Below are 12,422 nucleotides of genomic sequence, written 5' to 3'. Positions count from 1 at the left end.
AACTTTTGACCTCATGAGATATAATGGAGGGTTTTCTTTTTTTCAAAGAGAGGCTGTTCTTTTTCTACATCCTGTGGACAAGAGGATATATGTTCAGCTGTGGAGTCAGCCGTCTTTCACAAGCTGTCTACTATCGTCCGTACGGCAACCAAAAATTTACTGAAGCACGAAAAAGGCCTGCAACCATTCTCCAGTGTGTATCGCAACGAAGTATAAATCTTTAGTCTGAACGAAGCAGGCCTTTCATGTCTGCAAGTTGGAATTAATCTCTGAACCCTGTCCGCAGACGCTGCTGGTCCGTTATCGCAGCGTTTTGCATGAAAAAAAGTGCTGATGGAAAAAAGAAATTAAAAATCAAAGGAAAAAGATGTGAATGTCACACATCTATAAACGTCTCCTTTATAGATACTGGTCAAAGTTGGAAAGCAGCTGCTGGTGGCGAGGCCAAAACTAATGAGGATGAAAGGAAATGATGAAAACGACTGAAAGGCCTGATAAGATGGCAGTTAAGGTAGGATGTACAGCAGACTCCACCAAATGAGTCTGGACATTAAACAAATGACAGCGGCTGATTATGGCAGGAAGGTTGTGTCTGATAGAATATTAAAGGAGCTTTCTATCTGGAATAAAGGAGTTCATGAAGTTTAACTGTTACATCTAATTTCAATAATGCCATCATCTCACTTTGCTCTGTAGATCTGGAAGTTGTTTCTACAGCTTGTTTTTTTTTAATGTTTCAAATTATGCACCAAAGTTCTAGCTTGTTTTATTTATTTGTTTGTCTTTGGAATCTATTTTTGAAACTGCTGAAGTTCAGGAGCAATTAAAAAAAAAAAGTATTTTATTTTACATTTTGCAGATTTGATGTATTGCTTTTGACGACATATTATGTGGAGGAAAAAAAACATACCAGCTGTTGTTCCACTGAAATAGTTTGGATGACAAACGGCGCCTTGTTTGTATCTGCACACAGCAGGCCAGGGTTAACATTGCGGCTCGATTGTGTGGTAATGACACACATCACTTCAGGGGAGGCTGCACGTGTATTGGACCTGGCTCTGCCACTCTGGGTATTGCAATCATCAGTCAGACTTTATCAATGTTTTAATTACAACTCCTCCTTATTCCCCCGGTTGTAAATCATCCTCCCTCGCTCCACTTCTCGTGTGCCGTTCGCTTTTCCCTGCTGGGAGAGCAACCTGTGCGAGATTCGCAACGAGCTGTGAATCCCACTCCAACTCCAATTATATTCACATGCATCCCAGCGCTCTAAGGTTCGAGCTTGTTTATCCTTTCGCTGTGCTGCACGTCACGCTTGATGTGTCTACGTGTAAAATGTTCAACAAAATAGAGAAGCTCACCGTAAAATGGAGATGTTTTGAATTTGTCATAAGTCACAAATTAACAAAAGACCATTAAAAGAATGAGAAACGGCAGAAAATATATATTTAAACATTTATATAAATCTATTTAGTTATTCTTCTCCATAAAACTTTTCTTCCACTTTGACCATTTCATTTTGTCTTTCCCGTTTTCTTACCTAGCAAATTACTTTTGACCTTTTCTCCCATAATCTTCTTTCAGCATTAAAGTATAGTTGTCAGATAATGAGCTTTTCACTCTCTACTGCCAAACATCCAGATTATACCTACCAGCCAATTGTAAAACCCTGCATGTGTAAAAAATGACTTCACAGCTCAACTCTTTTTCTTCCTCTGGCAAAAAAAAAAACAACAAAAAGAACCTTAAACACACAGATCATAAAGTAGGGGACACTGGTTTAACGTGATATCGTTAGAGCTATCAAAATCTTTCCAGAGGAAGGAAGAAAGCGTTTGAACCTACACTGATGTGACACTCATCCTAAGTGAACGACTTTTAAGGTAGACATAGATTAGTGATCAGCCTCATTGGCTGGAAAATGAGACGTTTCAGATTTGTGCCTTGGATCTTATTTAGTTTAGCTCTTACTCAACAGTAGAGCGATGAGCATGCAGGAGGGAGGTTGAAATACAGACCAGCAAAAAGCTAGCATACAGAAAGGAAGACATAGGGAAGCAACAGAAATATAATCAAATTAATTATCTCTTGTCTGTTGCCTAATGGGATATACGCAAGCACACCAAACGCCTACATGTTGAGTTGTAGAAAAAAATGGATAGAAGGGTACATAACACACAAAAAAATCATGAATATTAAACAAATATTTCTAGACGTATTTAAAAACGTGTGCTTATTTCTTGTGTTCACACCAGTAAAACAGTTGAGATGTACTCACAGTAATAAAACAGATTTCTAACTGACGCCAGTGTGACAGCTTTTGGATCTACAATTTAAACAATTAACGCACACGGCATTATATTTTAGGAGTGCAAACAGAAGTGTATAAATTACACAAATTACGTCATAAAGAATCGGCACAACGGAAAAAAACCATGACTCTTATTGACTTGGAAAACTCACATTCTCAGAGTTAATGGACCAAATAATCCATCAGTGCAGCCAGTCCACTGCCTGCTGATTGCCTGCTCAGTTTCTATGTCCTACCAAGTATCAGCTAGCACAAAGTGGAGTCGCCGTTTGGTGTTTCAGCTGTGGTCAAACATTCCAGCCTGGTGTCAAAGAGGTGAAGATAACAAACATAGACAGTGCACCACTCAGCATATTTCTACTACATGTCTGTTTTGGTAAGGATGAAGGTTAAAGTTCACCCTCCTTCAGTTTTAGGTTTTATTTTTCCAGACATAAAGCTCATCTAGATATTTCCAGGCTCTCAAGTTATATCTATTTGACCTAAAGTGGCTAGATTACATACTGTTGTTATTTATTTTAAAAATTAGCGTAGAATAGGAGAGCCTAAGCATAACTCACGCTTCATTAGCTTGTAGAATCACATATGAAAAGTGAGGTTGTATTGGACCTAAAGACTCTCCAGGCCCGGTAGCTACAAATTGGCCAAGGTCATCGTCCCTCCACCACCATGTTGGTTCAATATGTTTGTGAGGTAATGTTGCGATCTACTTTCTGTCTCCCTCTTTGCAAACCGTGCCAGGTCCTGATAAAGTAATCCTTCTTTATGGCGAAGTGGTTTTCTCTTGGCCGCCCAAGACAAAAACCTGTTCATACATTCTCTTGCTTTATGATAAAAATAATGTCTCACTTTATTTTAGGAAGCAGTCATTTTATCAATCTGTTTGATACTGGTGACCATAATTATATGTACGTTTCAGCATAGGTTTGAAGTAGGACGTCAGGGTTGACATTTCCTCGAAAAACACATTTGCTGAAGTCAATTACTCCTGGATTATCGCTTCTCCATAATTGCTTAGCCTTCAATCTCTGACCTCATCAGTGAACAGTTGAATGTGATTGGTTAAAACTGGCTTGCCCAGTGGGAATCTGTAGATTTACAATTTTAAAAATAAATGGAAGACTTTAGTTTTCAAAACTGGTTAAAATCTAAATGACGACTTATCTCGCAGTTTCTTCTACACATTTGGAAGAGAATGAGTCACGAAAAAGGGCAATTTGTTGGTTATGTCCCTACGAAACAAAGATTAAGCTTCTATTAGAATGAAACATATTAAAAGTTAACACTTTATGTCTTGTTTCATTGTTTTATATTAATTAAGTCTGTAAGGTGTAATTTGAAGTTAAAGTCTTGCTCCTTAGCTACTCAGTGACAGTGCGTGAAGTCCTATTAGTCCTATTAGCTGCTGTTTTCCAGAAACTACTCTGCTTTCAACTTGTTTGTAATCGCACATAAATCATTCTCAGACATCGGGGGAAACTAGTTACGTCCATTGTGGATGATAAAAACAAACAAATCTAACCTTACATTAACTTGTGTATTGTATGGGAAAGGGTGTAATTGGGCTTACCAGCCTTTGAACAAGGACAACATGATTGATATGGAAACCTGGAGTTCACCTCCAAACGTAAGTGGCACAAATATCCATCTTCTCGGTAAACACCTGGAGCGGAGCGGGGATCCTGAATTTTGGGCATACAAATGTATCGTGAGCGTCTCATTTCTCAGGGGTGTTTGCACCCAGAAAATGCGCACACCTGGGGAGATTAGGCCATCGCTGACATCTTGTCAAAACAAGCTGGAGCGCGGCACACGTGACAACCTGAACTGCTTCATATCAGCGCAGACCTGTCAAAGCCCGCCATGAGACAGGTACATGTGCTGCAACGCTGCACGCATGCGAATGAGACGCGACTCTGCAGGCTTGCAGAAGATGAAGAGAAACACGTTCAGCTTTTTTAACAATTTTCTTTACCAAAGAATGAGACATGGGTGTAAAAATGTGGACATTTTTGTCCAAGAAAGCCAAATAGTAAAACGTAGCTCCTGTTGCCATACGGGATACTGAAGGAAGACGTGGTGTATTGAAGCCAGAGTGAAGACTTGATGAGAGGCCCCAGGGCTGAGAGAAGAGCAGACATTTCTGGGACACTTGATATTACAGTGAGGGGTAATTGAACCATTGGATGTACACAACATAAAAGTTTGACATGCCGAGGGTATAGAATGTGCGCTGTCTAGGAACATTTCAGCTTTAATATTCTCTTCCAGTGCTGCAGTTTTTTAGGGCCACGCTAGCAGCATGACACCTGGGATACGAACATCCTCCAGCTCCTTCCTTTGGGCCACCATAAATAATCTCACTGTGCCCTGAAAGAATCACCATTAAAATCTGATCTATGCTCCTTTTTCTCTGACTGTGGAACCCGGTTGACTTTAGTTTTCTTCTTAACGCTCTTCTGTCATCTAACATGTTGCACCATATTGCGAATTGTCTCGCTTTCCCCCTCTAGAACTGCGGTTGCGGTTATTCTCAGTGTATCTCCACGAATCAGAATTGCAACAAATTTGCATAACGTATGCATGCACTCTTTCTAAAAGCCTCCGATTATCCTCTGAAATACAGTTTGGATTGTCCATTTTCTCTCCGTTCAGCTGATCGACAAAGAGCCTTTACGTCCCAGAACAGAGCAGTAATCTGTGCTGCTTCCTACTCAGGCACTGCACCGGTCCACGTTTATGTAGCCTGAAAACCCGAGAAAACACATTAACATGCCCCGTCCACGACCCACTGTAGATATGCTTTTATCAGCTCTGAGTAGGAGGTTTTTCCCCAAGGCACATCGAATTTCTTTCTTCCCCTAATATGTCCCAATAAACGTGGTCCAATTCATGCGGCAGTCTTTTCAAATTAGTCTCTACAAAACTCTTATTCAGAAGGAGCCCAACTGGTTTGTAGACAGTTATTGAGGTCAGTGTTTCAAATCTTTAAGTCTGTGGTCAAGACTTACTTTTTGGTGTTTATATTATTCACTTGTGCTACTTTTAGTGCATAACCACTGGCTTTGCTTTACCTTCCCTTATTTAACTGACCAAGAGGTCATGTAATCCCATGCAATGGCCTCAGATTTAACTGCTAAAAAGGAAAATAAAAACAAATTCAGTGGGAGGAATTATTAGAGAGCAAGAGTAAAGACAAAAGCATATTCTTATATTAGATTCTTATGTGTTATTCTTGATTGCATCATGACCAGGAGCATCAATACATGTTGGCTTCAAATGATGAGTCTGAACTGTTGTTTTTCCAGAGTGGAGTAACTATGATGAAATTATGATAAATGAATTGAAATATAACAATGTGCACAATTTGTTGTGGATTTTCAAAAATATCAACATATGCACCTATTAATTAAGTTAGTAAAATGTTTATTGGAAGGTTGCACAAAATGTAAAAGTGTGTCCCTCTGTTTTTGAAAATCTTCAAAACAGTTTCCCCAAAGATATTTATTTGAATACATAAGCTGATATATATAGGAGGGTAATTATAAGTACTGAGAACAGATAGAAACATGATACTAAATCTAAAGTTAGTTTAGCACACATGGGATTAAATGATACCTTACCACCTACTTTATAAAAAAAGACCAAAAAGCAGACATTTTGTATGTGTGTGTGTGTGTAGGGGTGTGTGCGTGTGTGTGTGTGTGTGTGTTTGAGTGCAGTTCTTGTTTTGCCTTTGACGACCGACAGGATATACCCGCACCGACCTCACTATCTTTTTATCTGGCCAAAACATTATCACAAGTGAGACTCTGTGTCCCAAGCTGTTTCCACTTGATTCATGTTCCTGCCAAGTGAAGCATGTGAAAAAAAAATAAATAAAAAATTCTAGATCCATAACTGAGCTTTGAGAGACCCCAAAGGTGATATGTCCTGAAAAAGATAAAGGACTGTCTATTAAAATAACGCAAGTGAGCCAACATTCTTTCACAAAGCAAGTTGGGAATAGAGTGTTTCACATATTGAGTCTTCACAGCAGCGGGATCTGGCTCAAACCGAGGATTCCTGTAATGAGGACAGATAAAAATATGATACAACACTCCTGGATGAAGCACCGTTTCACTTTAAGTTAGATATTCTTTACTTTTTCTGTAAAGAATATGTATGATGTGGCCAGAAATGCTGCAGGAGGATTGTAAATGTCTTTTTAGAGTTATGTTTCAGGAGGGAATAAATAAAACCAAAATATTATAAGCTGATAGAGTTTTTTTTTCTATAGGAGAGAATCCCAGAAGATAGCACTAGAGTGTCAGTTTTGCACTGCAGATTTCCACATAATTAAATTCCTCAGATACGGTAGTGAATAGCTGCATTATTTGCTAATAATATGCCAATTGTTGTCTTGGTCATGTGCAAATATTAAAAGCTACAACCAATCATTGCTTAGTTTACAGATGAGTCTATGTATGTTTACAGAAAACTATGTATTACCGATGGTGTGTATTCAAGATATGAATACAGGTAAGAAGTGCACTAAGTGCTACATGACAGCAGCAAGGAATGCTTTCTGTCAGATTAAGTGTTATCCAGTGGCAGGTTGTACGTAAAATAAATAAGATGTCGTACAATTGTGTACTCCAACAAGCTGCCTGCTTCTGGACAGATGCTCCAGCCAGGTAATTAGTTAAAAAATCAGTCCTGAGAGAGATTTATAAAACACTTTCAGGAAAGAAATTCAACAGAACCCCCCCCCCAAAAAAACTAACAGTTTAGGTAAAATAAAATATAAAGAAATCTGTAAGAGACATTTTTTTAACAGTTATGATACTATTGTCATACTATTTTCAATTTTGCCATGTAATTTGATGCATTGAATAACGTATGTCATAAAAATCTAAATATGAGTAAATGAACACAGTTCTTTGGAAAGTCAAATCCTGTATTTTGCTGCATTGTACTTTCATTTAGTTTTTCCACAGCTTTTTTCCCCCACTAGTTTTCTATCTTTCTGGTCACGTTCTTAAAGCATGTTTTTATGAACTGCTATTTTGTAAAGTGAATGTTTACTGAAATGGAGTGTGTAGGATTCAGTGTACCACAGCGTCATGACAGAGAACGTTACTTTTGCAGCGACTTTACTATGAGAACCAACTGGCATTCTGGGAATTGAGATTAAATGTTGCAAGTGCGCCATAATACGATACTAGTAAGGCATAATTACCAAACAGATTATTTTGCCATCTGTTCAAAAGCCAAGTGTGGAGGTGAGTAAATCTTCACTGGTGCAGACAGAGAATCTGCATAAAGCAGCATGAGAGTAACATTTTCTGTATGCATGTGTCTCTGAATTGTGACCAAGACCTGGCTAAGCTATTGATCAAACATTGTTTGCTACAGTGGCAAATCAAGGTGATGCTAAAATGTCATTGTTCTAAACCTCTGTCTCGTTCTACACTATTCAAACACAAAGCATAAAGAAAAATAGAGTGCCTCCTAAAACTATAGCCATGTTTTATTTGCTTCTGTTCTCCCTGTCATTACAGTCTTTGATGTACATTTAAAGTTTAACAGAAACAGAGTCGGGAGGAAGTGAGGCAGATGTTGAGTAACCTATTAAAATGGCTCTACTGTTGTTGTGGTCTCTAGCACGGAAAACAACAGTGTGTATGCGCAAATTGGGCCTCTGTGTCATTATTTTTAATAATCGCCTTATCTCCAGTCTACAAATGCCATTTAAAAAAAACCAAAACTTCATTCTGGAAAGCATTATTACAAATCCCAGTGCTCCTCGTGGAAAAACTCTTTGTGTGGACGAGAAATGGAAACAGAGCAGAAAAGCAGAAGGTCTCCATTTTGTGAAACATATTAGTGAAGACGAGGCCTCAACCTGGTGTAGATGTCTTGAAATGAAGATCACCTGGCTGCATGACGAAAGCATCAGCAGAATGAAGAAAGATAGATGCACTGACTCAGTGTTGCGAAGCTCAGCTAAGCTAGATTTTTTAACAACCTTAGCCTAGCATAACATTATGTAAGTTGGCATAAAGCAAACTTGGTAAATTTTAACGATAACACAAAAAGACAGCTACGGTGGTGTTAACATAAGTCAGTGAGATCCTCAGGAGATCCTTGCCGGCTCATGGAAATCACAGTCTGACAGAGTGAACATGACCTGCTCCAAAGAAACCAAGAGCTGAACCACTGTACATGAACGAGCTGTGTAGTGAAACCACAATGTTCCTATCTTGCTGTGTCACTCAGGCTGACAGAGCAGCTCAGAAGCAGGCAAAAGAAACAACCTGAAGCCCACAGTGGGCAATTAGAGCTGCATGATCAAATGTGTCAAAAGCCGCAGGGGGTCCCAAGATTAAACAGAGGTCATCCGGACTGGCTTGAAAGGAGCTTTTGACTCTATTACACATTCTTTGGTGCTATATTGTGCAGCAGCAGAACTGTCATCATCGTTTAAAGTTTAAAGAAAAAAAAAAACAGCAAAAAAAGGGGAAAGGTTTCTCTTTGTTGAGGTACTTTGTGTCAAACGTCAAGTCTGCTTTAATCCAATTCTTAGTTCATTGGTCTAGAAAGTCTGTCTCAAAGAATTGAACTCTGGTCTGCCTCAAATCCCAGGTCTCTGTTCGGTTCAACTGAAGCAAACTATAATGTGTGGCATTCTGGGTAAATGCAGCCTAAACAAACATGTGAGTCTAACGATAGCGCGGGGAAACGGCTTGTGGTTTTGTACCAAAGAGAAGCAAAATCCTACAACTGCTAAAATCTAATGCCACTCCATTTTTGTTTACATTTTGTGAAGAACTAAGTTTCACTCAGTGTCTTCTTCAGAGACTTTTTTGTCATTTCCTTCAAAGGTTCTTGGTGCAGTGCCACCACAGGCGAGGGGAGGAACAGGTTTTTCAAACGGTTCGGATCATTTGACACAATGTAGTGTGAAAACAAACAGCACCAGCTGAAAATGTAACAAATATTGCAACTTTGGTCCCGTATTGAATAAAATCTACTGGACTACGAGATATAAAAACACCCTTAAACTTCACTGCATTGGCATGTTTTAAAATATGCTTTTTCATACATAGTTTATATTTCGACCAATGAGCTCGGACATTGATAACTGGATAAAGAAAACTAAAGTAAAGCCAAGTAAATTACCATTGTTATTTCAGATGCTGTTTCAATCCAAACTACTTTGGCTTAACAACGGTAAGTGATTGCATGCTAAATGGGGAATTTTCTTTAATTTCTCCATTTACAGTGGAAACTAGAGATAGAAGATGGAAAGAAGAAGGAAACACTCACCATGTCTGTGTCCGACACCGGCCCAAAACTCGTCACATAGATGTTTGTCCTCACTTCTGTCACGCTCTCTGAGAAAAGAGAAAAAAAACAATAGCACATTGCTATTCAAGTTCAGGTTTTAAAAAATAAAGATTCCTCGCACCACAAATGAATCACATCCAGCTCTGGTTATATTTGCAACAAAATAGTTGTTTGAATACTTATTTGAAAGAATGTATTTTTTTCTTTAGTTTCGTGCTGAAAATGAGTTTGCTGCTAAAACACTGGAACAATATTTAAGTCAGCAATAGGACTATGGATAGCCTTATAATGTATTCTAACAAAAGCAAAGAGTTTACCGTAAATAAAAAATTGGTCATATTATAATATTCACAAATCATTGTAATGCCTCAGGTAGTCGGCAAAAACAAACTTTCAAATCTTTAGTATTATTAACTTATAATTGATCTAAAGTAATAAGGATCTCAAAACCTTCCAATAAATGAAACCAACAAAACGGTCTATCAAATAGCTTCTATTTCAAGATGAAAGAATAGTTCATTAAAATTATAAAGATATTTCACAAGCTTTTACATATCTGCTGGTGAAGTTACAGACAAAAGTCTGTGAGAAAAGAAAAATCTCCTTCATCTCTCCAAGACAACTGGACCCACTATGTTTACTTCCTGGTTACTCGGTAAGATTGATGAGCGTTTGTGTCTGACTGTATCCTGGTTGATCCTCAGCCTTAGACGCGATTTTTGCGCTTTTCTTCTTTTGGTACTGGAAACAAGAGTGTTCAGATCCAGAGATCTCTGTAAATAGCACTTAAAAACATTGCACTATTTTTAAGCAATAATCCGGGGCCTTAACAGACTTTGACTTATGTATGTAATATTGGCTCACACGGTGCAGAAAGGCAAAGGAAGGCTGTGCAAAGCCTACTGAGTTATCAGTGTAAGTATGCTGTGTGAATACTTTGGGTATTTCTCTGCAGCTTAATCCATGGATTCAAAGTGTCTTTGTTCCTAATCTTGTCTGATCCACATCTTTCTTGTTAAACTACACACTGCAAGTTTCGGAACATAATGTTGGCTTAAGAGTATCGCAGATTTGCTCGAATGGATCCTCCAGTGGTCCTAAACAGCATTGGTTATAACAATCCCAAGACTTGGCAGAGAATGGTTTATATACAGTATATATATATATATATATATATATATATATATATATATATATATATATATATATATATATATATATATATATATATACACTGACCTCAATTCTGATGCAAGATGTTGCTTTGAGCAACTTCTCAGGCTGCTGCTGAGTAAAACGACCATTTGTTTGACTGAAGCTCATCCACCAAAGCATAGAAAAAAACAAAAAACAACCTGCTCTGGGCTACGCTGGAGTTGATGTCTTTGGAAAGAAGACATCCCTTTTGACCCAAATTAATTTGAGCTAGCTTGCCCCAAAAACATTTAGCAATACCTAAGGGACTGGTGATTCAGGAAGCGAATGCAGCTGCTCGGCATCCAGCATATGTCAGTGTGTCCTCTTTGTTCCAAGCACTTCGCACATCTTTTCACTCATGTTATCCACATTAGAATCTGACTGGAGGACTTTTTCTCTGTCTTGCAGTCACTTTTTAAGTTTTTTTTTAAAGCCATAATAGCGCTATTTCATGTTGTGTTAACACAGTATCCTGCGAAAGTATTCACACCCACACAACGTTTTTCGCTTAATTTATCTGGTTAGGGTTAAATACTGCACAGTGGCACATTTGATAGCACAGTTGCTTTTCTGCATGGATTTTCCATTTATTTGTTGTAAAAGAATTTCAAAGACGAATATTTTGTTGCATCCACTACCCAGTTACATTTTACTTTGCGTGTTCCTTTATTTACAGCATAATCCATTGAGTATTACAAACATGAAAATGTTCTAGGTGCTTCTGCAAAGTACAGTGAATTTATGTGCTGGTGAAACCAAAAAGTAACATGGACATCACAATGCATCAGCACACGACTAAAAGAACACTGTACTCACTGTGAAGTATGGTGGTGGCACTGTCATGCTGCGGTCACTTTTCTATAGATGGCACTAATGTATTTGCTAAAATGGATTAAATCTTTAGCAGATTTAAACATAATTCGGTTTTGCCTCAACTTTCATGTCTCTGTAATTAAAAAAAAACAAAAAAACAGCTGAAATTTAAATTATTTTTTAATTTTCATCACTCTGACTCCACATCTATGTAAAGAGATTCATCACCAAAAGAAAAATTCAGCTCAGAATTAAATCTGACTGAATGTCTTTTATAGAACAAATGCTCTCACAAGCAGAATTTTATACCCGCTGTAAATGACCCAGTAGTGAGGGACGTTTTCTGAACATTTAATAATTCCTCTAAACGCAGCATTAAGTAGGGCATGCGATAAGAATCATGGCAGTCAAAAATATGCCCTCTTCAGTGTGGGCTGAATCAGCTCCTCTGGGGCAATCATGCCAAGCAGACTCTTGGGCCACTGGCGAGACAAATTGCTGTTCCCAGTGGAGCAGCAACAACTAGAGATAGATGAGCCCTTTCTCCAGAAGTGAATGGATCCTCAGCTCTAGCTGTGTCCCAGATCTGAGCGACCACCCACAGGTAAGTCTCTAATCCTTTAGCAAAGGGCCCCACTGTGAGAAAAGATCCACTGCCACATTAATCATTTCTGCAGCACAAATGGCTCTTCCAAATATGTGATTATCGCAACACAAAGTCAGCAGTTTGCATGGCAGGTTTAGGCATTAGCAGAACAAGTCGCCCTCT

At 38.4% G+C, this 12,422-nt stretch overlaps 1 protein-coding gene across 3 annotated transcripts in view; it reads right to left on the bottom strand.

The window, feature by feature from the left end:
- Window positions 1-12,422, bottom strand: part of LOC102225530 (gamma-aminobutyric acid receptor subunit alpha-3-like) — a 119,988-nt gene that overhangs the window by 36,166 nt on the left and 71,400 nt on the right. For all 3 annotated transcript variants that reach the window (XM_023342212.1, XM_023342214.1, XM_023342213.1), the window contains exon 4: window positions 9,623-9,690. In XM_023342212.1, the coding sequence (XP_023197980.1) occupies window positions 9,623-9,690 (68 nt within the window). The remainder of the gene's footprint in view (window positions 1-9,622; window positions 9,691-12,422) is intronic.

This window comes from Xiphophorus maculatus, chromosome 11 (assembly GCF_002775205.1).
Source record: "Xiphophorus maculatus strain JP 163 A chromosome 11, X_maculatus-5.0-male, whole genome shotgun sequence".
NCBI lineage: Eukaryota > Metazoa > Chordata > Actinopteri > Cyprinodontiformes > Poeciliidae > Xiphophorus > Xiphophorus maculatus.
This window is presented reverse-complemented; position numbering and strand designations above follow the sequence as displayed.